The sequence below is a fragment of the Lonchura striata genome, chromosome 19, assembly GCF_050655825.1.
Source record: "Lonchura striata isolate lonStrDom1 chromosome 19, ASM5065582v1, whole genome shotgun sequence".
NCBI classification, from domain to species: domain Eukaryota; kingdom Metazoa; phylum Chordata; class Aves; order Passeriformes; family Estrildidae; genus Lonchura; species Lonchura striata.
In genome coordinates, this window is record NC_140721.1 from 2710044 (window position 1) to 2737992 (window position 27949).

The 27949-nt window shown below is 41.8% G+C and overlaps 1 protein-coding gene across 7 annotated transcripts in view; it reads right to left on the reverse strand.

Annotated features, from left to right (window-relative positions):
- Nucleotides 1-2880: 2880 nt before the first annotated feature.
- BRIP1 (BRCA1 interacting DNA helicase 1) overlaps nucleotides 2881-27949 on the reverse strand; it is a 93039-nt gene continuing 67970 nt past the window's right edge. For 6 of the 7 annotated variants that reach the window (XM_085557240.1, XM_085557238.1, XM_085557243.1 and 3 more), the window contains one exon: nucleotides 2881-3807. In XM_085557240.1, coding sequence (XP_085413366.1) covers nucleotides 3715-3807 — 93 coding nt within the window. In that variant the 3' untranslated portion in view covers nucleotides 2881-3714. The remainder of the gene's footprint in view (nucleotides 3808-27949) is intronic. The other variant, XM_085557241.1, reaches the window with a different exon arrangement.

Sequence of the window (27949 nt, forward strand, 5' to 3'; positions counted from 1 at the left end):
GCTATAAAAGACTTTCTTACCTGGAGAAGGGATCCATGCTCTCCAATGAAGCTTAATTACCCAGGACATGCTGAGTTTTCCCCTCTGGCAATAACCTCTCACACCAATAACTCTGCTGGTTCTTTTGACATCTGAATAGTTGAATATTGTTAATTTTTGCTCTAATTTTCTTATTTGGGTAACAGCTTTCCAGTGGTTTGCTTCTGATGGAAGTATGGAGCATTAGAAGAGCTGAATTCCTGGGACATTCCTCTTCCTTTCTTCCACTTTTCCCTTGGAATTTTGCTCTCCCAGCCTGCTCTGGCACTCCTGCTCCCCCATCTCCTTCCCAGCATACTTGGCTCCAGATGGAGATTTATGCATTTCCCCTCCTGTGATCCTTTCCTGCTCCACCAGCAAAGGTTTCAGCTTCATCCCAGGCCCAGAAGATGCAAATTTCTGCAGAATGAATTTACTTCAAACTTTGAAGGGAGTGCCAAGCACTCCCCAGTCATTGGTTTCACAGCTCTCACACACAAACACAGGGCACAGCACAGTAAAAATCCCCATCCAACTGATATTATTGTGGGGAGACGGAACCGTTGTTATTTATTGAGTTGTATCAGATTTATAGCTCACATTTCTGCCCAACTTTTATTGATTCATAAGGAGAAGATTCCATTTTTCCCTGGGAAAGGCTGCATTTTGTGGGGAGGGGAGCAAAGCTCTCCCTGGGAAAGCGCTGGGATCTCAAGCTGTGATTTAGAACCATCACCTGCACCATCCTCCTCATCCTCACTCCTGCATCCTCCCCTTTTGATGGAGCCAATTTCCTGCGTGCATGGGAGAGCCTGTGCCTGCAGCCTGGAACAATCCTGCCTCAGTGCTTCCCTTCTGTTGTTGATCCTTTCATTTCCTCCAGCCGACTCCTGCAGGGGACTCGCAGTTTTATGCTGCTCCTTTGGACTAATCATTTACAACTGCCTTGGAAAAAAAAAAAAAAAACAACCAAATCCCTTCTCTGGTGCCACTGCTCCATGGAAGGGTCACTAATTGGGGTGTACTTCCAGCCAAAAGGCAACACAGGCTTAACAGCAATCCACAGCACCCCGAAAATTCTGCCTAAAGCTTTCTAACCAGAGCAGTTGTGTAGAATTTTACTCCAAAAATTAGGGCTGCAATCCATAAAATTCCTCTGCAGTGCAGATTTTCCCACTTTGAAAAGCCAGGTGAGCAGAAAGTCAGATAAAACTGATTAATGGATGAAATCACAGTGCCAAGATCTATTCTGATGGTTGGGAATATTACACACAGAGCTCTTATCATGGGCACAGGTCTGGGTGTGGAAAATACAAACTTGAAAATATCTGCAGTTTCAGATCTGGAAGAAAGGCACAAGCTGGATTGGAAATTTAAAAACATGTGCCTTAGGGGGAACTGTTACCTAATGACAAAACAGGAAACGAGATGAAATACAGAAGGGACATACATTAATTTCCCTGAATTATTGATGTTTGTGGTCTGTAAAATGGAGATCAAAACAGTAATTTTAGTATGTAAGAAAACCAATATACTTTTCAGGCTGTTTTAGTAAAAAAAAAAGTATTAAATTCCAGCTTAAAGCTGAGAATCTGATGCTCAGGTCTTAGGCAACAACCTTTTTAATTTATCATGTTAATTATACAATCACAGATGCACATCCTTCTAAATATATTTTTTATAGTGTAGCTTTTCTGAGCTGTGCTAATAACAACCATCACAACAGTTGTGACTTAAACACAAGCATGAATGATCAGTTATTATAATTGTTTTTGTATTTCTATACATTGCAGGTGATAAAATTGCTCTTGGAGAATTATTTTATTGCATGAAAGGATAAATTTATACAACAGTTTGATGCATTTTGCACACCAGCAACCACTAAAAACTACTGCTAAATCTTTAAATGAACACAAGGACATTACTTGCAGTGAAAACAAACCCACAGCAGATTTTCAAGAAATGGGGTTTGCAGCTATTTCTGGCTGTATCAGCCAGACTCACCCTCAAAATAATAAAATTTAACCTTTCATGATAAAAACCTGAGATTCAATTAAAAAAAATATTCTGGCATCCTAAACCAAGTGTATTCCAAGCTACTTTAGGGATAGAAAGGAGACTTTAGGGGACAGAAAGGAAAATTTAGGGGACAGAAAGGAAACTTCAGGGGACAGAAGGGAGATTTTAGAGGACAGAAAGGGGATTTTAGGGGACAGAAAGGAAACTTTAGAGGACAGAAAAGAAAATTTAGGGGACAGAAAGGGGACTTCAGAGGACAGAAAAGAAACTTTAGGGGATAGAACAAAGACTTTGAGGATCAGAAAGGAGATTTTAGGGGACAGAAGGGAGAATTTAGGGGACAGAGGGGGATTTTTAGATGACAGAAAGGGGAATTTAGGGGACAGAGGGGGATTTTTAGATGACAGAAAGGGGAATTTAGGGGACAGAAAGGAAACTTTAGAGGACAGAAAAGCAACTTTAGGGGATAGAAAGGAGACTTTGAGGAACAGAAAGGAGACTTTAGGGGATAGAAGGGAAACCTTAGGGGACAGAAAGGGGACTTTTGGATAGAAAGGAGAATTGAGGGGACAGAAGGGAGATTTTAGAGGACAGAAAGGGGATTTTAGGGGACAGAAAGGAAGGGCTGGAGGATGCTTTAGGGCTTGGCTGTGCACAGCAGGAGCAGCACGAGCACGGAGGGTTTATCCACTGCTAATTCCTCCCTCAGCCTCAGCCTGGTCTGATTGCAGCAGGAAAATCTCTGCATGCAGATCAACGCTGCTCTCTGGCATAAGATCCTCATTATTTGAAAGGCATTTGTTTTCATAGCTTTTTTTTTTTGTTGTTGTTGTTGTTGTTTTTATGTGTCCAGGTCGATGGCATTTTAATGCCTTATTAAAAGGTTGTTTTACAGCAGCCCGTCTGCTGGCTCGCGGTGCCCGTGGCTGTGCTTTGTGCTGCAGGATTTCACCTCCACGCTGGCCACAGAAATATTTTCCAAATTCCCTGGAAAAGTGGTGGATATTTCCTAAGGCAAATAGTGGGAGGTTTTTTACCTGCTCTAATTTGCTGTTGATAGGGGAGATGGGATGTAGGTGTGTGTGTGTATGTCACTCTGTTTGTGGCCTGCTTGCAGAAAGGGTTTGTGTTCATTAAAGGATATTCTTGCTAGCTCAGTTTTATAGGGCTTTTTAGTTATATAAACAAATGGAAATGTTTTCATTTCTGGGTTTCTTTAATTCAGTTGAAATCACAGCAAGACAAAATATGCCAATGCTCCCCTACCATGTTTTCACCCCAGACATTGCCAAATGCATAAGAAATTTAAAAATGAGGCAATTCGAACTTGGAATACAATGGAATCGATGAGAAGTTTTTTATATTCAATTACTTTGAAGGGTATGTAAGGTAAACCAACATTCGAAAGTGAAAAGGAAGATAAAAACTACCAGCATTCAGAAAATCCCAGTGAAATATTTCTTTTAATCATATGGTGAAGCCTTTGCTTTGTGCAGTCAAATGGCAGAACCCCCACTGAGTTCAGAATTTGTACCCAGGTAGCTCCTTCCCATCCCTCGCACACAAATATTGTGCTGAACACCAGCTTGGTTGGGGCTGGCATTAAATAATTAAAGTCCTTTACTTATCTGTCTTATTAGTCCTGATGGATACACAGCCTGGATCAGCAAAACTCTTCTAAGATAAAACAGAATCTAAATTTCCTGGTTTCAGTTCTGGAGGGTTCTGTAGCAGCAAGCAATAATGAACAGAGGAGGGAAGCAGCCAGACCTACAAAAGAAATGGTATTTTAAAAAGGCTGTACTTAGGTGGGGAAAAAAGGGTTTGCCTTTGTACATAAAGAGCTCTATTCATTAAAAGAAGTTTTTACAAATGTGGTTATTTCAAATAGTCGAAAAGTGTGAAATACACTTAAAATGAGTAAAATTTGTGGCTTTTCCTATGGGTTAAATATGTGCCATACTAATAAAGCTCTCCTCACACCTCTTCCCACCTCAGAGTCTTTGGGCTCATTCTGCAAGATGTTTTGAATGGAGGGGCTCAGCAGTGCCCTGGACTGGAGCTGTGGCCCTGCAAGGCCCAGCTCTGTGCAGATCCAAAGGGAAGCTGAGGAAACGAGACAGGAACGCTGAGAGCAGGAGCAGAGCAGTGCCCACACACACCGAGTCAGCTCCTGGGGCCAGCACAGCTCCTGGGAGCAGCTGCTCCCCGGAGTAAAGGAGAAGGTCCAGCACAGCTCCTGGGAGCAGCTGCTCCCCGGAGTAAAGGAGAAGGTCCAGCACGGCTCCTGGGAGCAGCTGCTCCCCGGAGTAAAGGAGAAGGTCCAGCACATCTCCTGGGAGCAGCTGCTCCCCGGAGTAAAGGAGAAGGTCCAGCACGGCTCCTGGGAGCAGCTGCTCCCCGGAGTAAAGGAGAAGGTCCAGCACATCTCCTGGGAGCAGCTGCTCCCCGGAGTAAAGGAGAAGGTCCAGCACGGCTCCTGGGAGCAGCTGCTCCCCGGAGTAAAGGAGAAGGTCCAGCACGGCTCCTGGGAGCAGCTGCTCCCCGGAGTAAAGGAGAAGGTCCAGCACGGCTCCTGGGAGCAGCTGCTCCCTGGAGTAAAGGAGAAGGTCCAGCACGGCTCCTGGGAGCAGCTGCTCCCCGGAGTAAAGGAGAAGTCACAACAGAGAGCAAGTCACACAAACCAGCAGCATCCACACCCTCAAACCTGCTGCCAGCAGCTCCCAGCAGCTCCAGCTTTCAAACTGCCTGAATTCTGTGTACGTGCTCAGACCTCAAGCCACTGCAGAGACCAAGCACCTCTCGAGCACATATAATATATATGTGTATAGTTTTATTTTAAAAAGTAAAATGTATATATAATTAATATAGAGGATGTATATTATATATATTAATATACTATATATAATTAATATATAACATATAACTGTAGATAATTATATATAATATACAACATACAATATAAATATTAATATAAATATATAATATATACTATAAATATATAATATATACTACAAATATTAATATAATATAATATAATATAATATAATATAATATAATATAATATAATATAATATAATTAATACCTACATATTATATAATTAATAACTTTAATTATATATAATGTATATCTATAATATACAACATATATATGTTAATATATCATAATATATAATCGATTAATATATATATTTATATATATTAATATATTATTTTTATATATAGTTGTATATTTCTATTCATTATAATACAATGATATCTATTAATATCTACAACAAATACATATACCCACACATATATGTGGGGTCAGTGACTCAGACCCCAGCACCAGGCACATCCCAATCCTGGCTCTGTTCAGGGACAATGAGCTGCTTGCTGCAGGGGGGTCTCCCACATCCCGTGCTCTCCTTCCCATTCCTGTTTTTAAAATGCACCTGGCACTCAGACTGCAGAAAAACCACATCAACAGCTTCTGCATGAGAAACCATCCCTGCCTCAGGGTCCATGAAAGGTGTCCCTGTGCTGCAGGTCAGCATTCCTGGAGAACCCAGAGGAGCCCAGCAGGAGCACGGATTTACGTGGGAGCTCGTTCAGCAAGGCTTCATAAACGGATGAAAATCTTTCCAGGACTGATTTCCCAGTGTTTCACCCTTCCTTACTGTTGGGAGAAAGCTTCCAACAACTTTCAAATGAAACAAAGGTGTTAAAAATCTGATTATTCCCAAATTCCCAAGCTTTTGTCCTTGCAGTTTTCAGCCACCGGTGATGTGCAAAGTTGAGAGATCAGAATTTAAGATAAATGTTGAAACCCATTTCCCCTCAGTTCTGTAACTCTGCTATCTGTTGCTACACAGGTCAGTGACACACCTGAAGTGTAACATGACATCTCCAGGGTGGTTTAGGTACAGAAAATATCAGACATTTTGGAAAGCATGGCTTAGATACAAAAAATTCAAAGCTGAATCTCTGCTGTAGCAAAATCCCCTCACATTTTCAAAGTGTTTAATGTAGCAAGAAAATTATCAGTCCATCACTTAGTTCACATGCACCGACCCAAGGAATTATAATGATATTTTATAAAAGAATAGGGATAAAAACACATAAGTTCCAGCCACATGGTATTGTAACACCCTTCACTAAGGTACAGATTTCCTTTGCTCCATCCAAAAGTAGAGATGGAGAATTTAATAGCAGAATAATCTTCCTGAACACCGACAAATTAATTCATTTTGATTTATTGCTGTGTATTTATGTCAGGAGAGACTAATGGAGGGTAGAGCCACGTGTTTCCTGTCCACAATTGTGCTGTTTAACAAACCAAGTCCAGAGCAGGAATCCCAGACCTGGAGTTGATGTCTTCACCCACTGCTCCAGCTCCCAAAGGAACACAGAATTCCAGGAGAGCCAACAGGACATCAAAGCTGGGTTTCCCAGGTGACCTTCTCCTGGTGTTCTGGGCTGGGACAATGTTGGGGTGAACCCTCAGAGCTGCTCTCTGGATGAAGCTGAGCCTGTCTCACCCCATGAAACCCAATTCTGCTTCCACATCCTTCAGCCCCTGCAGCCTGCCAGGGTTTGGCCAACCCTCTCCAAAGGAAGCAACTTGGTGGGACCTTCTCTGGATTTAGGCACTGCCAGATGTTCTATGAGCAGAAGATTAATTCCTCTCCTGAGAACAGAACATTTTCTTGTGACAAGTCCCCATCCAGCCAGGAAGGTGTTTGGAACACGGGGAGGTGAAAATGGGAGCAGTTACAAGAGGTTTTGTTCAAAAACATTTTTGAAAACGTTAAATCACACCGGGCCAGCCACTGAAATGGTTTCCTTCTCACCAAACTCATGCAGTGGTTTTACAATATTAACAAAGCCACAAAAAATCTGCCTGAAATAGTAGCAGTAAACCTTAAAAAAATCCTTAAAAAACCTTCAGCTGAGTGGCAGTGGCTGGGGAGCTGCTCAGCATGGTTCTGCCTCTCCTGTCCCTGGTTGTGTACTCACAATTAATCACTTCTGCCTCCAATGACTCCCTTGCCTTTGGACCTACGTCAGGCTGAGGCTTTCAGTGTGTTCCAGCCTGTTTGTAAATACATCACTTCCCACCTCAGTGTTGCACTTGGTACCAAGATACCATCTAGAGCTAATGTGATCCAGGCAGGCTGGAGCACTGCTCCTTCCCATCCTCAAAAGGCAGCAGGTGCTGGGCCAAAAATCATCTTTTAAACCTGCAGTAAGCCTTGTCCTGCTCTGGAAGCTGTTCCCTCCCCTTTCTCCTGAAACTTGGCTCTGCAGGATCCACTCCAGCCACCATGTGACTTTAATCAGAACTGTGAGTGAGGTCCAAAACTCGTTGAAAGCTCATTTATCCATGCCAGTTCACTCCCTGGATGCCCAGTAGCACTTTCTGACAGCGAGGTGCTGGGAATGGTTTGGTTTCCCTCAGAATTCATCTGTGGTACACCACTGTGTGCAGCCTGTGTGTTTATTGGATTCAGAGAACTGATTTTTAACTGGAAAAAACTTCTGGGAATCTAAACAGCACCCTGGAACTGGGATTGTGGCACAGCTGTAGTGACTTCAGCCCTGTTCACACAAGTACCAGCAGTGATGGCACCTCTACACAGAGCTTTGGAGGCTCTGTGGATCCTGAAGGTATTTCCTGGACCTTTAGGACTTGTATTGACCTCCAAGCTGGTGTATTTTCAAAGTTTCAATTAGTTGTGAAAGCTGGAGCAAAGCCAGAGTAAGTACACCTACTACAGCATCACATGCTGCAGGGAAATCACTTGAAATCTTGCTGCAGCTCTGCATTTAAAGGAATTTAGAATTGAAATTGCTTAGTGCAAGAAAAAAAAAAATCACCCCTCAAATCTAGCAGCAAAAGTTTCTGCTAATGCATGGCCCTTCAAATATTATTTCCACCACTTGAACCTTTACTTTGATACTGACCCAAGCAGCTGCTGTAGTGGCTGCCTGCTGCACTGGGAAAATCTCCTCACTCCACATCAGTTATCTGCAAACTCTCTGCTTCATCTGAGCCACATAATTAAAGAAAATTTCCAGGGATTTCATTGGTAAGACAATACTTCCAGCTTGTATTACTCTATTACCAGCCATAATGATCTCCAAATCCTTCCATAGCCTATCCATCATTTTAGTTACATTTCTCGCTCAGAGAGGATGACTTTTCTAAATCAACTTCCCCACCTTTGGAAAGTCCTGTGTCTGCCAGCAGTCACTCTCCCTGCTTGAGCCCAATTTATTCTTTTCCAGCCCACCTTGTCCAATAACTGCAGCCTGACTGCAGGGAACTTGATTCCATTCGTTTCCCAGATGCCAATGCACATTCAGAAAGTAAACTGACCAAATCTAGAGAAAAGCTTGAAGCTTTATCCTCATTCCTCTGGAGCTCAGCACTTTCAGATTCATGTCCTCACATTCCCTGAACTGATTGAAGATCATTCCCCAGACATTTCTGAGGCTCTGTCCTGGCCAGCCTCAGAACAGCTTTTATGGCCAATTTTTTCATAAGTCTAATATTAAACTGAACTACTTCCTTTCTTTTTTTTTCCCAGCTGCCAATTTTCCTTGTTTCACAAACGAAGATTATCACTTTTCCTAATTGTCCAGTAAGGCCAGGGATCACATTAGGATTGCCCCTTTTCATCATTCATTTTCCAAGCAGCACTTGAGTTCCAGGATTTGGCTGCCAGGAGCTCCAGTTTCGGCCCACCTTTCCAGTCATTCATCAGGACTGGGATTTGAAAGGACCAGACATGCTCCTCATGAAGCCCAGAGCTCAGATGGAGAGGGTTTGTTAGTTTGGAAGTTCATCTAAAATATCCCATCACAATTATTCTTAAATTTCAAATGACAAGTTTGGGTTTGGTCCTAATTTCTCATCTCGCAGACATCACTGGCTGACAATCCTTTATCGCACTGTGGGCTTCAAACGTGACCTAAGATTCTTTGATTTGGTTCCACAATGAATATTTTAGCTTATATCTTCATCTGCCCAAGACTTTCCTTCTTTCTGCCATTTTCTGGAAAGCTGTGTGGGTGATGGCAGCCAGACCTTGTCAGTTCAGCCTTGGGGTTTGTATCCAGCCTTCCCACTTGGCCTGGGAATTCTCTAGATGTCCCCAGAACTTTCTTTCTTATCACAGGTCTCAGTCCTTCAAAAAAAGGTTTCCAGATGTTGCAGATTCTTGTTGCAATTACATCTGGCCATTTGATTTCTGAGTGAGTCTTGCAGAAAACAAGAGACTTCAGGGGGGAAAAAAAAAGGAGAAAAATAGAAAAAAGAAGCAACAACTTCTCAGATACTGATGTTTAAAAACACTGTCTGGATGTTCTGAATTAATATTGTGTTAGAAGAAGCCAAATGGCCGCGTGCCAGGGCTCAACCCAAGGTGTATTTTTATGGCAAAGCTATAAACCCACAAAATAAGTGGTTTATAATGGAAATTCTGACACACTTTTAATATTAAGAGCAGAAATGTACTGCTTGTGGCAATAAGTATTGGACAGCTGCAGTACTCACCTGTCAGCTGCAGGGCCTGGACAATCCATCCTGAAGGGAGGATTCCTCCTTATCTCATCGTGCTCCAGCCCTGCTCAGCCATCCATCCTGCAGCCTCCCAGGGCCTTTTTCTGGCTGATCAGAGGGAGAAGCAACCCTGGGCTTCCCAGAGCCCAGCCCTGGCCCCAGCAGAGCTTGCAGCAGCTGGAGCATGGGAGGATTTCTGTGCCACTGCTCCTTCTGAGTGGCACTCAGCACAGGGAGCCAGAGCCAGGACAACTGTGGGACTGAGCTGTCAGTCAAAGCCAAAAAGCAGCCCTGGAAACTTGATACCAGAGCTATGGAGCTGGAGAAAAGAGGAACTTCGAGCAGTATTTAGGATACTCTATCAGTTTATACAGGCAGAAAGATCATTGATGGGCTGGGATAATAGCAAATATTTGCAACAATGAGAAAGGACTACAATTAATTTCATAAGGTTGAAATATCACAGAAATGAATACTACACCTAAAGCAGTTTAATTTGGGGAAAAGGACAGTTTTATTCCCACAGGAATGTTCTAAGTAGTCACCTAATTAGCAGTCTCCCATTAAGAAATCATTAATAACATATAAATATATAAAGGGAAAGCAGGAGGGAGAATCAGATCTGTTCAGCTGACAATATGCAATGCACTGGTGTGTGCTGGCTCTGGATCTGTCTCTATGCCATGGACTAAAGCTGAGATCTCCAAATATAATTTGGGGGGTTCTGGATGCTTTTGCCATCCCAAACATCTTGATTTGCAGTGACATTCTTCAGGAAAACCCAGCAAGGAAGGAGTCAAGGTTTGGTTGCCAGAATGGAAGCAGAGACCTGTGTACACACACTTATATACACAGCTTGAACTTATTTCATACTGCACACAGCAGTTGCAGAGGAAAGACTGTGAGGCAAAGTGAGGGAAACCTAAACAGCTGACAAATAAACACAGGGTGATGGATTCAACTCCCCAAGCAGCATGAATGCTTTCTATGCCATAAATTAACTTCTGTCCCTCCTCATGCACAGATTAACTACAGCAGCAAACAACAATGCAGAAGCCTTTTAAAATAAAACGAAGAGAAAATGAAAACCAAATCACACATTACTTAAAAATATTCTGTCTGGAGATGAATTAAAACATTTGTGACTCTGAAGCAGAATTGATACCTTTGTTTCCAGCATCTTCAGTTAACACCCCTAGGAAATTTAACACAGTTAAATTAATGTTCTGGAGGGTGTGCTGGATCCAGGGAAGCAGAGCCTGGGGCACACCAAATGCCTCCAGTCTTCAGTAGACTCCAAAAGCTTCAAGACATCAGCAATTTTTACTTGCATCTTGAGGATATTACTCACAAATGTACACTAGCTTAGCTTGGTAGATTCTAAGGGCATTTATAGCATGCCTAGAAATTAAATCAAAGCTAAAAAAAGCCATTTGTTGTGTGTCAAATCACAAGCAGCCTGCTGGGCTCAGATGGGAAACGCTCTGTGGTTCTCCAAGGAGCTTTCTGGGAAAACCAAATGCTGCTGGGATGGAAGGCAAGACTGAAACACCACCCCAGGACTGAAACACTACCCCAGGACCAAAAACACCATCCCAGGACTGAAACACCACTCCAGGACCAAAAACACCATCCCAGGACCAAAAACACCACTCCAGGACTAAAAACACCATCCCAGGACTGAAACACCACTCCAGGACCAAAAACACCACTCCAGGACCAGACCACCACTCCAGGACCAAAAATACCATTCTAGGATGAAAACCACCACCCCAAGACCAAAACATCATTCCAGGACTAAAACACGACTCCTGGACCAAAACAGCACTCCTGGACCAAAACACCAGCCTAGGACTGAAACAAACTGTGCAACACAGGGCAGGAGATGGAGATGGAGAGGCAGCACACAAAGGAATCTTAACATAGATACCACCTCGATAATTTGGCAATTAGAGGCTTTAAAAGCCTCTTATTTTTAATCTATAAAATCAGCTCTGATGCTCTGGTGAGCTGAGAACAGCATCAGTGTATCTGGGACAAAAGCTGGAGAGTTTGATTTTTCTGAGATCAGGCTTTGCTTTATGATTAGTTTCATCTATTTCTTGGTGATTCCTTAGGTTAATTTTAAATATAAATTAATATTAGTTTAATCTCTGTTTGGAAAGGAGTCTCAGTGTGGGTGCAAGCACAGCTGTGCCTTGCAAAGGAGGAAAAGGAAGGGGATTGACAGCAGCTCTTGTTGCTCCCAGCCCAGCTCTGCAGATCTCCAACAGCCACAGTGCTTTCCTTGGACCAGCTCCCCTCCTTTTATTAGCTCCTAGCTGCTTTTCTGGGGAAGAAAATCAATGGAAACTGGATTTCTCAAAATATTTGCTTTGGTGTAAAACAAAGATAGCCCAAGAAAAGTACTTCAGGCAGAAATCTCATGACTGAAAAATTAGACTGGTAAGATTTTAAGACCAAGTTAAAACTTATGGGTTTTCTTGGGTTTACTTTCTTTGGAAGCAACAGAAACCTACAAACTCTTTTTTGGTACAACAATGCTCAGGACCCTTGAGGGTCTCAGCATCACCTTCTGGCACAAATTAAATCAGGAGAATTTTCATAAATAATTTTAATTATTAGACTTCAATAATTTAGATTTCAAGACATACACAACATCCACCCCTGAGCTGTAAAAAGTTTAACAACTCAGACCCCTACAGTCCCAGCAGCAGAAGAGCTCCAATATCTCCCCTATGCCATGGGAGCAGGATATGGAAAATTGGAAGGTCAATGGAAAAACTCTGTGCCATAGGAATTCCATTTTGTTCCATTGTGAAATCACCAGGGGAAAATAAAGGGATGGAAGCCATGAGTACAAACACAACCCTGAGCAGGGTGCAGCACTCAGGGAGCTGCTGCAGCTCCGTGGCTGCGGTGGGAATTTGGGAATTTGAGAATTTGGGAGTCTGGGAATTCTGCTTTGCCTGCTCACAGCACTGTGCAAACCCCATTTACCTGGGCACTGCACAGACCTGGGGAAGGTTGGGAATGTGTTCCACAGTCTGGAGGGAGCTGGGAACCCTAAAATCCCTGGGATAAAGCTGAAGGTGCTCCTTAGACCTGGGGAAGGTTGGGAATGTGTTCCACAGTCTGGAGGGAGCTGGGAACCCTAAAATCCCTGGGATAAAGCTGAAGGTGCTCCTCAGCCCTGCCTAGAGCTGGGGAAGGGGTGGCCAGGGCTGGAGCTGAGGTGGCCCTGCAGGACCAGCCTTGGCCCAGAACCCCAGCCCAGCCTGGGGGGACGAGGTCAGGCTGGCAAAAGCAGAAAAGGAGGCTTTGCTGAGCCCCTTATTCCCTGTCTGCAGCAGAGGGAGGAAAGCCCAACACTGCCACAGCGAGCACTTGGCTTGCCCAAAGCACGGGAGGTCCTTTCCTCCGAGCAGAGGACAAGCCCAGGAATAATTGTGAAAATAAATACTTCAAAACTTGGCTCTCTTTCTTCACCTCCACAAAAAGGAGCAGTTAAATCTATAACCTGCGTTTCAGACTAACTTTTATAAATTATTTCTTCTCTGCAAGAGTTAAGCAGCATTTCTTTGATCTTTGTGTATGAAATACTTCAACTTTCAGGGTAATCATAGTCAATGTCCACTCTCATTTTAAAGTATAATTTGTGGCTTCAGTATTTACAATGGTATTTTGATGAAACAGAAAAAATATAATTCATTCAATATTGTTTATGTCTGGTTTGAAGTCCCAAATGTTACAAATTGAAGTTCAGATATTCAGATTTTTCACATCTGTTGGAATTTTAAACTGTGTCTATATGGGACAAAAGTTTTGCCTTCCCAAGGCTCCTGTTGATTTCAGGGTGATTTGGCTTCTACCTGACAGTAGAAGACAGAAATTGGCTAAAAGTAAATTCTATATCATAGTAAGGATTATTTTGCTTTCTCAGTAATATTATCCTGTAAGTATATACAGTGTAAACCACATAGCAAAGGAATAGTTATATATTAATTATTTCCATACAAAAAGGAACTGATTTTTCCTATCAGTGTAATAGTATTGTACCACATACATGGGGCTGTCTGAAAAGATGAAACCTGGGGTACAAGGTGGGAGAAACCACTTGGAGCATGGATGAATTGAAAATAAAGAGCTGGAGGATGTTCATGGACTCTAAAACAAACCACACCAACAATTTAAACAAGTATTAACACAAATAAAAGTTTATACTGACAGAAATATTCCTCAATATAACGCATGCCATTTTATATGTAGTAATAATTAGAAAAAAGAAAAAAAGGATTGGTTCAACCCTGTAAATAATGGGAGTTCCTATAACATTTTCATGTTTTTCTGTCTTATTTATGATTGTTTTTATAAGATTGGATAAATTGCACTACCTTTACTTCCCTGAGGAAGAACATCTCAGTTTGAAAGGATAATCCCTGCAACACCCCTCATGCAAACAAGGACTGGCCAAGGACAGAGCAGTGTCCTTTTTGGGAATGACTTCACTGGGCTGAGAAAACAGAGAATTCCTTCAGGTACAAACCAGTATTTTATCTGTAGCAGCATTCATCTCACCTATTTTGAACAGCCAGAAATGCAGAAGGACATCCCCAGAACCCAGAAAGGATGACCAGCTCTGAGGCCACGTGAGCCTTCGTCACCAGAGAATGAATTCTCCCAAGAGGCACCAACAAAATTAGAAATAGGTGGCAAAGATAAAACCAATTAGATGCTTATAAAGTAGAGCCCCATCCACTATCTCTGCTCCTTGCCAGCAGACAGCCCCATCTGGAATTGATTGTCAGGATGCTGCTCACAGGTCCAGCAGGGCCCGTTTCACACCGCGGAAGGGCTGCGAGCTCCGAGCCCGCGGATTTCCCAGGGATGCACTAATGTGTCACACTTGTAAAATAGCTCTTAGAGCTGCAGCTCCATTTAGAGAAGGAGGAAACTCACTTTAAATACTTAAGGCTTTAATATCTAGTCCATTACTCTGCAGAAAGGTCTTGTAAAGAGTCAATTATGGGATACTTCTGATTCGATCCACATGCAAGGGAAATCCGCTCCTTTGCCTTTAAACCTCGGGACTAAGTGTCCTGTTTAAATAATTAGTGACACTTTTTCTTTGATCAAATTGATTCACATTGTTATTCTTTTATGTTAATTTAAAGCTTAATCCATGTAAAATCCAAGACAGATCTTAATCCATCATTCAGAGGGCTTTTACAAAAAGGCACCGTGGTGAGATTGTCCAGAAAACACGACAGGTTAAAGACAGTAGTGAGGCAAATTGAAGTAAGCTAAAATGCCCTTTTTTCTTTTTTTTTTTTTTTTTTTTGGCTTTCTAAAAACCTGTGAATGACCAACCCAGTTAATAGCAGCAGCAGGGTTACAATTTGGAAATAATTGTGAGTGGAGACACAAAGCTGGCAGCTGCTCCAGCACAGACCCCGTTCTCCAGCATGTTTAATAATGAAGCCAAAATCTGGGCGTCTCCTGCTATTAAAAATGTGTTAATAATGGAAAATATTTTAAAATAAACTGCAGTTACTTTTACTTATATTCTTGTTTTCTCCTCAAAGCTTAGTTGCCCAGGTTACAGGGAAGTTACCAGCAACAAAGTTGGAATGGTTTTCAGACTGAGCTTGTTAAGGTGCTCAGCCAGTAGAATATGCAGGAGAAAAACCACTTTCAATATTTATAATTTCCATACTTTGGTAATATTTCTATAAATCTACAAATGAGAGGCTGATAATACAGTCAGCTCTATGAGTGCATAAATATTTAAGTTTTGCCCAAGCCCATAAATTCAAGAGGCCTTGCCAACTCTTTACTTTCTGGACACATTCAAATAATCCAAATTAGTATCTCAGAGCTGAGGTAAAAATTCATTACAATCTTACTGGAAAGTGACCTGATCATTTCTGGATATCAGTTATATTCTAACCATAACGTTTCAGATGTTTTTGTGTATTCTGATAATAATTAAAGAGTTGTGTTTCTAGACACTGCTGCTAAATGAGGCACAGATGAAGCACAAGAAATACTTTGCTAAAACACTGCTGAATGTGTCTTCAAAACACTCCACAGAGGATTTAAACCCTCCAAGTATTTTTCTAAAATATTACTGCAACACTGCAGTGGAAATAACAACAGCAAATATTCCACAATAATAATAACAATAATTTAAAAAAACAAAGCAAAGAAGATGACTGGTTTTTTATCTCTGCGACAAAATCCTTGAGCAAAATTATTTGCTAGAGCGACAAATTGAAGGAAATTGCTGCAAAATTCCCACTTGGGGATGAACAGCTGGGTCTGGAGGACCTCTGCTGTCCAGGGACTGTACAGCCACACACTCCCAGCAGCAGCCCTGCTCTGCAGCCATGGGAACAGCCTTGCCTTGTCTTCATTAATTCCTCTGTCCCATCACTGTGAAATTGCCAAAATTCCTTCATTTAGCTTAATAAACTCACTACTTCTGTAAAAGAGTGGCTCAGCTATCTATGATTTATAAATTTAGAGACTCTGTGAGAATTGCCATAGGAATATTTTGATTTACCTGCTTAAATTTGTACACAGGTCATGGAACTTGGGGATTTGTGGGTATTTTTCTTTCCCAATTTCAAATAGAGTGGGGTGAATAGAAATTTCCAGGTGACACTGGGGATACCAAAGCACTGACGATCCAGCAGATCCAATGTGGTCCCACCAGACACAGCAGCTCCAGCCTGGTGAGCTGCACCCTGCTGAATCCAGCTGGAGAGAAAACCTTCACAGGTTCCTTCTGCACAGGAACGACCTCCATGTTCTGGGAGAAATCAAAACACACAGGAGCTGCAGACAATGGGGGAGCCCCAGGACAACTCAAATGGCACAAAAGCCCTGGGATCCATCCCCCACTGACTGAATGGCACAGACACAAGTCCCTCTTATGTGCAAGAGAAATATAAAAGTTGTGGCTACAAACGGCAGTAAGATAAAGAACGCCTTGCTATTAAAGCAATGAGGCATTTTAGGGAGCATGAGAAAGGTAAGGATTTTATTCTGCTCCTTAAGCTTTGGAGAGATTCCCCTGTCTGTCCCACGCTGAGCCCTGGGCATGCGGAGTTCATACACAATCGACAGACTTCTAAAAGCAGCTGGGGTATACTCTAATCTTGGTTAAGCTACTAATTTTCCTTTATTAAGGAATAGATTTGATTTCTCAGGAGAAGCTGGCCAGCAGAATGCTGCCCCAGCAGTGCTGACTGCCACATGAAGGGAGGCAGCCTAAGGCACTGCTCTGTCCCCTCCCTCCGTGTCCTGCCCTTGACAAGTATTCTCCTTTTAGAGCTATTAAATCTTGGCAACATCCACTGCAGTTCCCACTTAAGCTGAAGTAAGTACATGTACAGAAGGGCTCTGTCAACATATCTGGAAAGATGTTTGGATTAACTAACAAAACCTATTTCAAATCTCAGATAATAAAATGTCCTCCTAAATCCTAATTGCAACTTTCATCTCGTGTCTTAGGCCGGGCAGCAGCTGATGTGCCGATACAGATCAAGTGTTTAGTTTGATAAATGCGGCTTACGGGGCTCTGGGTATTGCTGACTGACAGAGTAGCTGAATAGGATCCAGCCCTCGAAAGGTGATTATCTGCCTAAAGAAGGAAGAAGATGAGCACAGGACAACCTTGTTTGTCATTTTGTGCACTTAATCAGACAAAGCTCATAATGCTAAGAGCTTCTCTACGCTATCAAAAATAAAACACAAGCAGCTTGCAAATAAATTACACCACCATTTTACAGAGGGGGAAATCCAGAAGCAGGAGTTACAGAATTATCTTTTAGTTGCTGTTTTCCAGCAGAAGAACTTGGAGCTGGAACATGAAATCATATTCCTGGAGACTTTTCCTTACGCTGCTGAGGTTGCAGCCAAACCTCACTATACAGGATACAAAAAGCACTATACACAAAAAGGACACAAAAAGCAGCTTTTTTGTTTTAAACAAGATGTCCAGGTAGAGTGACTAGCTAGCTAACAAGATCTGTCCCTTAGGTTAAATTGCTATCTAAAAGAAATAGCAATATAATGTTCTTCCCAGGAAAATACCCACCCACCCATTCCCCTATACCAGGGCTATGTGGGCATTGCTTTGACTTTGAGTCTGCATGAAAAATAATAATAATAAATGCAAGAATAAAGCAATTCTAGTGTAATCTGGCAAAGTGGTGCATTTCTCACTTATGGATTTAATTTACACAGCATTATGTTTAAAGCAGGTCAGTGAGCAGTGTCCTGTTACACCTTCCTTTCAGTTTGTTTTATATGACAAAGAAAAGAACAATTCATTTTCATGAAGGTCTAGTGGCTTTCAAAAGGGAAAATCTGAGAAGAGAAAAAAGGAAATTTACTCCTGGTTCTTCTTTAAGGATAAGACAAAATCCACAGCTCTGTCACTAATTTCTATATGGTAAAACATCTGTGATATTTACTTCACAGTACTTTAACAGAAAAATTAAACTTAAATTAAATTTAATTAAATACTACTATAAATACAAACGTGGTATTAAAAGCAGACTTGTTCAAACTACATACAAATAAACAGCATTTTCAGTGGAGAGTTCTCAACCATTTAAATGACAAAACAAAACCTCTAAACTGAAGAAGCAATAAAGGTGCCTAAGGAACCTAGGTGCCTAATTTTAATACTAGTGTTTGAAAAAAATAATAGGAATCAAAATCTCAATTGAACTGGGTTCAATCCAGAAAAAAATTATACATTTAGAATTGCGAATAACTTGGTACTGGCAGCTGATGGCAACTGATGTTATTCTCAATTTCATACCAATGTAACAACAATTAAATTCTTATTTGCATATTGAAATACAAAGTCTGCACTTGTATCATCTATAATTATAAATATATTTCATAGAGAAAATATTTAAGCAGCCTAAATTCTGAACTGAAGGGCATTTTCTATAAAGGATGTGAGCAGGCTCAGTGACAGGAGTACTCAGTGCCAGGGCCAATGCTGACACTCAGAACTGCATTTTTTGGTCATTGATATCACAATAAACATATTTCAGTTCCCAATCACAACATTTTCCAACGAATTATTTCCAGTATCACTTATTCCTAATCATTTCACAGCTGAAAGGTTTGGATTCTCCACTCTGTCCCTCCAAACAATTTCCAAGTGTCCTGTGATCACAGCTAATTCTCCATGCAAATCATTAGCAGGATAAAGTTGTTATACCTGTAATGGAATTTGTCCTGCTTTGAACGTTCCCAAACTGTTTTCTCTAATCCTTTAGGAAACACCATAATGAGCCTCATCTAATGCCTTCGACTAGTTAGGAAGGCAAACTCCAAGATTTAGCTCCTCAGTCTGTCTCTAAAGCTTCTAAGGGAACGATGATTTACAGTTAAGCTATGAAAAATGTGACCACTCTCAAGTCTGGAAAGTCTCAACCTGATTGCAGGAACTTCAATCCCGAGGAGAGACTGAGTGTCCCTCACTGGAGACTGCCTGACTTAGGGAATCAGCAGCTGGTGGGAAACATTCATTAACTTATAAAAGCTTTATAGACTTGTCTGAGCTTCTATTAGGGGGGAAACGGTCGGGTTTTGCACTGAGAACACTGATCTGAAAGGTGAAGTTTAGAGCTTCTGTGCTGGACATCTAAACAAAATGTTTCTCTGTCTCACTTCCAAAAATGTTATAAAATCAAATAAACCAAAAATCGTTATTGTGAGAAAGAACAGACTCATCTCAATACATTAGGACAAACATTTAGAGAAATTCAAGGAGAAAGTGGGGTGGTTCTTGTTATGATGAAGCCAAATCCCCATTCTTTGGGAAATGAATCCAAAGGGTCTGAAGAACAAAAGGATAGGCCCGACCTTAGGGAAGCCATAAAACATTTATAAAGACAAGACTACATTTTGTTTAGGGTTTAATAACTAATTTCACAGTGAGCAAATCAGGAGGTGACAAGGGGAATGGGACCTATGCAATTCAATTAAAATATAATATATTTGTAGCAAGATTTTGAAAGTTGAAGTTTATCTTTTGCCTTGTCAGAGACCCTCCATCACACTCCAAACTCCATCCTCTATTAACTCAGGCTCTACTCAGCATTCCCAGCCAGGCTGGAATTTACAGTACAGCTCTGCCCAGTTAAAACAGCACTAGCTGATCCAAATTAATAAAAGTCAAGTCTCCAATAAACCAATAGAAGCTGTTTTGTTAAACTGAAATTTTCATTTCATAATTAACCCCTGTGCAGGACAAAAAAGACAAAAGTGAACCTGCAGCCAACTCAAAGGACCAGAACTGAAGAGCTGAATTTAATATATCAAGGCCAGTATTGACCAAAATATGTATTTAAAGAAATGGATTGCAAAAATCTGATAAATATATAAAAGCTTTGAAGTAAAACAGCCTAGGGAATATGCAAATGACATCTCTGAAAGGAAATCTGGGGTTGATCCTAAAAACCACTCCTAAATAGAATCAAAGAGGACTATTTCCTTGCAAAAATATTCTTCTGTCTTGAAGTTCTGTACACTGAGCAGGAATTTTATTACCAGTTTGATGGCCCAACAATAATCACCTCAGGGTATGAGGCTGACACCACTGTGCAGAATTTAAACCTCTGCTCCCCTCCTCATCCAGAATAAAGAAATGGCTGGAAAGAAAAGCAGAGTATCAGAAAGGGAACTTTTAAATGGCTTAGAATGGAGGTGAATGCACATCCAATGTATTTATTTGGAATAGCCACAAGTTCCTGCTATGGAAATGAAAATTAAAGAAAGATGAAAGCATCCAAATTTAGTGCCCATTTTGCCTTGCTCTAAGAACATATTCCAGCAGAAATCTGGGAGAGGAGTTTCATGGGCTGCTCCCAGGGCCCAGCTTTGTGCAGTGCTGGCAGGTTTCAGCTGAGCCTTCCTCCTCCAGTTCAGCTGGACCTTCATTCTCCAGTTCATCTGAGCTTCCTCCTCCAGTTCAGCTGAGCCTTCCTCCTCCAGTTCAGCTGAGCCTTCCTCCTCCAGTTCAGCTGGACCTTCATTCTCCAGTTCATCTGGACCTTCCTCCTCCAGTTCAGCTGAGCTTCCTCCTCCAGGTCAGCTGGACCTTCATTCTCCAGTTCATCTGAGCTTCCTCCTCCAGTTCAGCTGAGCCTTCCTCCTCCAGTTCAGCTGAGCCTTCCTCCTCCAGTTCAGCTGGACCTTCATTCTCCAGTTCATCTGAGCTTCCTCCTCCAGTTCAGCTGAGCTTCCTCCTCCAGGTCATCTGGACCTTCCTCCTCCAGTTCATCTGGACCTTCCTCCTCCAGTTCAGCTGAGCCTTCCTCCTCCAGTTCAGCTGAGCCTTCCTCCTCCAGTTCAGCTGAGCTTCCTCCTCCAGGTCATCTGGACCTTCCTCCTCCAGTTCAGCTGAGCCTTCCTCCTCCAGGTCAGCTGGACCTTCCTCCTCCAGGTCAGCTGGACCTTCCTCCTCCAGTTCAGCTGGACCTTCCTTCTCCAGTTCAGCTGGACCTTCCTCCTCCAGTTCAGCTGGACCTTCCTCCTCCAGTTCAGCTGGACCTTCATTCTCCAGTTCATGTTTGGGGAATGAGAGCTTGGGGCTGCAGTTCCTCGCTGTGCCAACACTGCAGAGGTGATTTGAAAAGGTTATTTCTTTCAGCAGCCCCTTTTCATTGACCAGCATTTACTGTGGGGCTGCTCTGGGCTTTTGTCTGTTCTGCTGTGCTGATCCAAAGGAGTTATTTGGAGTTTGGAGTGTGATGGAGGTTCTCTGACAAGGCAAAAGACAAACTTCAACTTTCAAAAGCTTGCTATAAATAAATTTATATTTTAATTGAATTGCATAAGTCCCATTCCCCTTCTCACCTCCTGATTTGCTCACCTAAATCCTAAACAAAATGTAGTCTTGTCTTTATAAATGTTTTATGGCTTCCCTAAGGTCGGGCCTATCCTTTTGTTCTTCAGACCCTTTGGATTCATTTCCCAAAGAATGGGGATTTGGCTTCATCATAACAAGAACCACCCCACTTTCTCCTTGAATTTCTCTAAATGTTTGTCCTAATGTATTGAGATGACTCTGTTCTTTCTCACAATAACGATTTTTGGTTTATTTGATTTTATAACATTTTTGGAAGTGAGACAGAGAAACATTTTGTTTAGATGTCCAGCACAGAAGCTCTAAACTTCATCTTTCAGATCAGTGTTTTCAGTGCAAAACCCGACCGTTTCCCCTCTGAACTTGCTATTCAGAGAAGCTGTGAGAGGCTTCATTGAGCTAAAGATGAAATGAAAGCATCTCCTGTGGCACTGGGTGTGCCCAGGACTGTTGTATACCATTGCTTCAGCACATCGATGGGATCAGTTCTGGAGGAAATCAGCCCCAGGAAAGCCCCTGCAGTGCTCAGGGTGCTCTCAAGTCCTGTTTTGATTGCTCTGAATGCAGCACTGACAGCCCAGGCTGAAGTGTGACTCAGGCAGGGCTAAATGAACACCTCCAACAGCCAGGGAAGCTGGGAATTGCTTATTTGTTCTGAAAAATATATTCAAAGTGTGCTTTGAACTTCCCTGGGCTCTGAGTCCTGACCAGGAAGAATGTGAGAAAGGGGAGAGAGAGCAAACAAATCTCATTTTCTGCCTTCCAGCTCCATTGTCCTCAGTGGTGCTTTCCCCACCTGTGCACTGGGAATAACTCCAGATTTAAGCAGAAGTTCCTTTATGCCATGAAAAGGTTTGATCTCATCACAGCATTGTCAGTTTATCCACAGCACACACCAATAAGTAATGTGCATTTAATTTATAACTATTTCTGGAATATTTCAGATTTTGAAGAGGGAAAAGAATTCTGATAAAAGGTAGACACATTATTGTTCTCAGTAACAACTCAAATTAAAAACAAGGCAAAACTCTTGTCAACTAATAAATACAGAAGCTGCCTATATTTGTCAGAGATTCATTTTTTTATCTCCTATCTCTAATAATACAAATTATTCCCACAATCTTCAGAGAGAGGAAAGCAAACAATATAAAATATTCACTTACAAGCAGCTTGTGTTTTGTATTATAGTGCCACTTACAAATATTTGACTATTTGTACAAAATTTATAGGATTCTGTCCAAAGATATCTGGTAAATCATCTGCTTATATGTAAAGCTACAGTGCTAATCTTAATAATGCTTAATATTCCCTGTTCTGGTTTTATACACAGAATATCAGTGATTTAGAGTTAAGTAAATAATTGTAAATATTTCAGAGCAAAAATCTCAGAACCCTGGCAGACCAGAATGCTCTGTAATACCAAAGAGAAAAATCAATCCTTTTTGAAAAAAAAAAGTTTAAAATATATATTTCCAGGTTGCTAATGAAAAAAAAAAATCAACAGCATGATCAGCTTTTATGTCATTAATTGGCTAGAAGTTCATTTAGATACTGGGGCTGGGTGGAAATAACACCAGTGTTCTGCTGCCACCTGCAGCTGAGCCAAGAGGCCTCACTTCTTCAGCAGTTTGTGCTGAAGTTATATATTGTTCTCAACAATTAATATTGTATCCAGGGTTATTATCACCAAATCTGGCAAATTTTATTATCTTGCATAAGTGAAGAGAAAACTGATGAGAAATTCAAAAGGCTGATGCACCTACTTGAGCGATTTAGGAGAATAAATGCATTAAGTCATTGAGGAGTATGAATGTTTGTCAATTAAACATGGACTATGCAATACTTGCAGAAATCATTTCAAACTGGTCTTTACTTAATATTTGAAGTATTTTGACATGCTGTAACGCTTCCTTTTGGTCTTCTTATATAAAAGAAAATATAAGAATGCATTGCTCTTCTGTGTGGGCCCGATAAAAAAGGTAACACAAAAAATCAAATTCTGTTTCTTCAGAGCAAGATATTAACAAAAAAAGGGAAAGAAGTAAACCCCAGGTTTAAAACATGCTGTGTTTTAAACTGTAAGTGTTCAAAAATCAATGTATTCGCTACTTGTTATTCTTATCATTTCTACAAGCTTTGGATCTGTTTAGCCTGTCATTAATAAAACACTCCAAATACTTCTGGAGCCATCACAAACACACTTGTCACAACTCCTTGTGCTTTCCTTGTCAACACAATCTATATAAATAGTTTCCTGAGATTACAGGTCATTCCTCCAGGAACGAGGCAGCAGCAAAGATCTATTACAGCCTCCAACCACATCCTGATCCCTTTCTCTGGGTGTGTTATTTCTAAATATTTATTAACATCCAGAAGTTACCCAGCCCTGGATCTGAAGTGACAAGTAAGACTTCACACAGCCACAGAAATTAAATGAACAACTGCCCACTCATCCTTCAGCATTGTGTAGAATGCTCCTAATTTCTCAGTAATTTTTAAAATAAACAAAGCCATTGCCAAGAAAGACTCTTAAAGGTGGAGATTAAACCAGAAACTTTCTGTAACAGATTTGAATGGTCAGTTCTGAACGGCTTAAATTCTTATGGAATTTATATAGAATAGAAGTCACTTATATACATATATCCAGGTGTATAAAAGATATAAAGATGTTCCCTAAAGCAATGATTGTCTGCATATCTGTGTGTGTCTGTGTGCACACATATTAATCTATTTTTTAAATAAAAGATATAAAGGTATTGCCTAAAGCAATGGAAATCCAAGATATGAACAGCCAAAAAAAATATACAGGTCATACCCTGATAACTTATCACATATTGCTTCTAGAAGATCTAGAAGTCAAATAAACAGATACCAATATTAAATCAGAGGAGTAGGTTAAGAAAATGCAAACAAAGCATTATCTTTTGAAAAAAAAGTATTTTATCCCAGTAGCATGAGTTTGAGCATCAGCACAGAACATGTGCCATTTCCATTTCCTCAGAGACAGGGAAGGGTGGCTGCCATGCTGGCAGTGACTGCCAGGGCCTGGATCCCCACTCTCATTCCCTCATGGATTCCTGCTGTCACTCCATCCCAGATCCCTGCTCTCATTCCATCCCAAACCATTGCTGTCACTCCATCCCAGATCCCTGCTGCCATTCCCTCCTGGATCCCTGCTGCCATTCCCTCATGGATTCCTGCTGTCACTCCATCCCAGATCCCTGCTGTCATTCCATCCCAAACCATTGCTGTCACTCCATCCCAGATCCCTGCTGTCATTCCCTCATGGATCCCTGCTGTCATTCCCTCATGGATCCCTGCTGTCATTCCCTCATGGATTCCTGCTGTCATTCCATCCCAGATCCCTGCTCTCATTCCATCCCAAACCATTGCTGTCACTCCATCCCAGATCCTTGCTGCCATTCCCTCCTGGATCCCTGCTGTCATTCCCTCATGGATCCCTGCTGTCATTCCATCCCAGATCTCTGCTCTCATTCCCTCCTGGATCCCTGCTGTCACTCCATCCCAGATCCCTGCTGTCATTCCCTCCTGGATCCCTGCTGTCACTCCATCCCAGATCCCTTCTGCCATTCCATCCCAGATCCCTGCTGCCATTCCCTCCTGCATCCCTGCTCTCACTGCCCCTGGCACAGGTTCACAGTGATCAAAGTCAGCTGGTGTCAGTACCAGCACAGCTCTGGCACCAGTGAAACCAGATCCTTGTTCTGTATCCCCAAATGCAGGAATTACCATGGATCATGGGGAGCTGTGATGGGATTGACAGCACAACACTAACAACAAAACCATCAGGCAACATTTGCTTATTAAATTCCAGGAGGATGCCACGGCTGGTCCTGGCACTCTCTCCCATAGCTGTTCCTATTGTTTTTGCAGCTTTCCCTTTTATGAAATAATACATCTCCTCTCACTGTGTGTGTGTGAAACTCATCACTTCTGGTAATGTCATCAGCCATGAATTACTGCTGTGCTACATGGAGACTTCTTTCAGAGTTTCTTTTGGCACTTCATGTGCTCACTTCCACTTTCTGTCTGAAGCACTGCAAGATCATTAGCTAAAGCTGGAATGCAATTGGAGAACATGCAGGCTGACAGAAGGATCTGAACCATAGATTCCAGAGAGAAAAATAACTTCTCAGGCAGATATCCTCATTGCTTGAAATATCTGGCACAGTGTTCCCTGGGAAACCACTCTGGCTGCAGGCCACAGCAACTCACATGAACTCACGCTGGGTTTACTGCAAATTCTTGATAGCAAAAAAAAATGCACACGTCTGCTAACAATCAGAGCTGGGCATTATACCATCCTGTACTGCAATTCTGTGCACCCAAAGAGGATAAAACCATCCTGCCCCTTCTTAGCCATGGCTGAGGAGGAATTTACCCAGGTACACTGCAGGAGCAATGAAGCTTTCCCTCCAGAAGGGAGTTTCAGGTTCTGAGTGGTGCCCACCCTCTGGCAGAGCAGATCTGAGTGTTCTTATCCTGACACACACAAAACCCACCCCAGGGATGCAGAGTGACTGTGCAACTCCTCCTTTCTCTTGGTCATTTCTTTGTACCTCCTCCCAGGGAGCCTCTCCAACAGTGACCTGCTGAACAGGTCACGCAGGAGCTGCCAGTGCCAGATTTCCCAGATCAGGTGAATACCTGGAGAGCTCGGTGTGACTCTCAGTCCCAGCTGAGAAGTGCAAAGCACACTCACATCAGAGGCAGCACTACCTGGGCCCTTCATTAGGAGGTGCAGAGCTGTCAGATTGCTCAGGCCTCTCTGGGGATGGATCTAAATGAATTATTCAGAAGAACATTGCCAAGCTGAATGGTTTTTTGATGGAAAAACAGAAAAAAAATGTTGGAACTCTAAGAAGCATCAAAAAGAAATAAGAAAAAGAACAAGGAAAAAAGAGCCTGATCTCTCTCTGCTCTGACTGTCATGCTTGGAGCAGCCACTGGCACTTCCTGGATGGTCACTTCATGAATGAATTGGTTCATCGTTTTAAAGTTGAAATGCTCTGTGCCTGGACAAGTTTTGCTTTTGTACTTTTCTAATTCCTCCATCCTTTTAGTGGCTTTAACGCAATTCAGTGCTGACTCAGTTCATGCAGGAGAGATGCAGTTTTAGTTTGGATAGGAATTAAGAAGCTCTCCAGTAGCAGCAAGTTTTTCCTTCCTGCACAAAATGCTTTTTTCCCTCTAGCATGCCATCCTCCCATTGTGCCCCTAATCAAATAAACTGATGAAAGTAAACATCTGTAATTCAGGAGGCGTTTGATCACTGCATTTGAAGCCAGGGGTTCTTTTACAAGTGAGCTGCCCTCTCCCAGGGTGGGACACGTGATTACCCAAGTCCTGTTGTTCCAACAGACATGCTTAAACCACCTATTGTGTGTTCTCTCCATAATTCTATTTGTGGTTTTGTTCTGTCCTGGCTCCTGCTCTGTGAGCTCCTGCCTCCCCTAATCCTCTTTAAATGAATGAGACACAGTTCTGAGGCCCAGAGATCTTGTTATCAACAATTACCAATTTCTGCCTTTTTGCAACACTTAAGGAATCAAAGGTACAAAGAGGATATTAAAGATCTTTCAAATACATGAATCAATAAGCCATATTGGATTAAAAGAATTTATCAGCAACCCTTTCATAAATCTGGAAGCATTAAAACTAAGAAATATTACAGTGACCCCAGGTTAAGTACAATAAGGAACAGAGCTGATGAAACATGGCTAATGATTGTATTTGAAATGCACACACACAGGGGGCTGGAAAGGCACTTGAGGTTGGCCCCACACCATTATTTTCATTGTGCTACTACATCATGAGTGTTCCCAGCCCACAGAACAAAAGAAAGCAAAAAGCCTATTTTTTGTAACAGAAAGACCCAGGAAATGTGAGAGTCCTGCAAAGGCTGGTTCTAAAGCATTTTGGCCACTTAAAAAAGAGCATTTCTTTGCTACCAGCCCACGCCAACTCCATTTGTGTTATTGATGAGTTTTGAATCATCAGAGAAATCCACATTTCCACACACTGATTAGAAAATACCTGGCAAGGAAAAGCAAAGCCTCCTCCCCACCATGGTTAAACCTGCAGGGAGAAGGAGGAAAGGAACTTTATTAAAACTAAAGTAACCCAGTGGCACCTTCATAATTTTGATAACCCAGTAAGTTTTCTTTTGGTAATTCTGTAGCAAAACACAGGCTAAATAACAGGAGTGTTTTATAATGCACAGTGTGATCAAAATCAAAGTGGGGGAACAAACCCTCTCTTCAAATGTCAAATGTTTTAAATGTTTGATGGAAATTTGAAAAAGATCAGAATAATAAAATTTACATTGAATTTGGGACACTACTAAAAGTATAAAAATTCCCTTCCATTATAAAGAGAGTTTTGGGTTTGTGTCAGTTATTTTGATGTCTAGAAAGTCTCATACCACCTCCACCTCTATTGGTTTA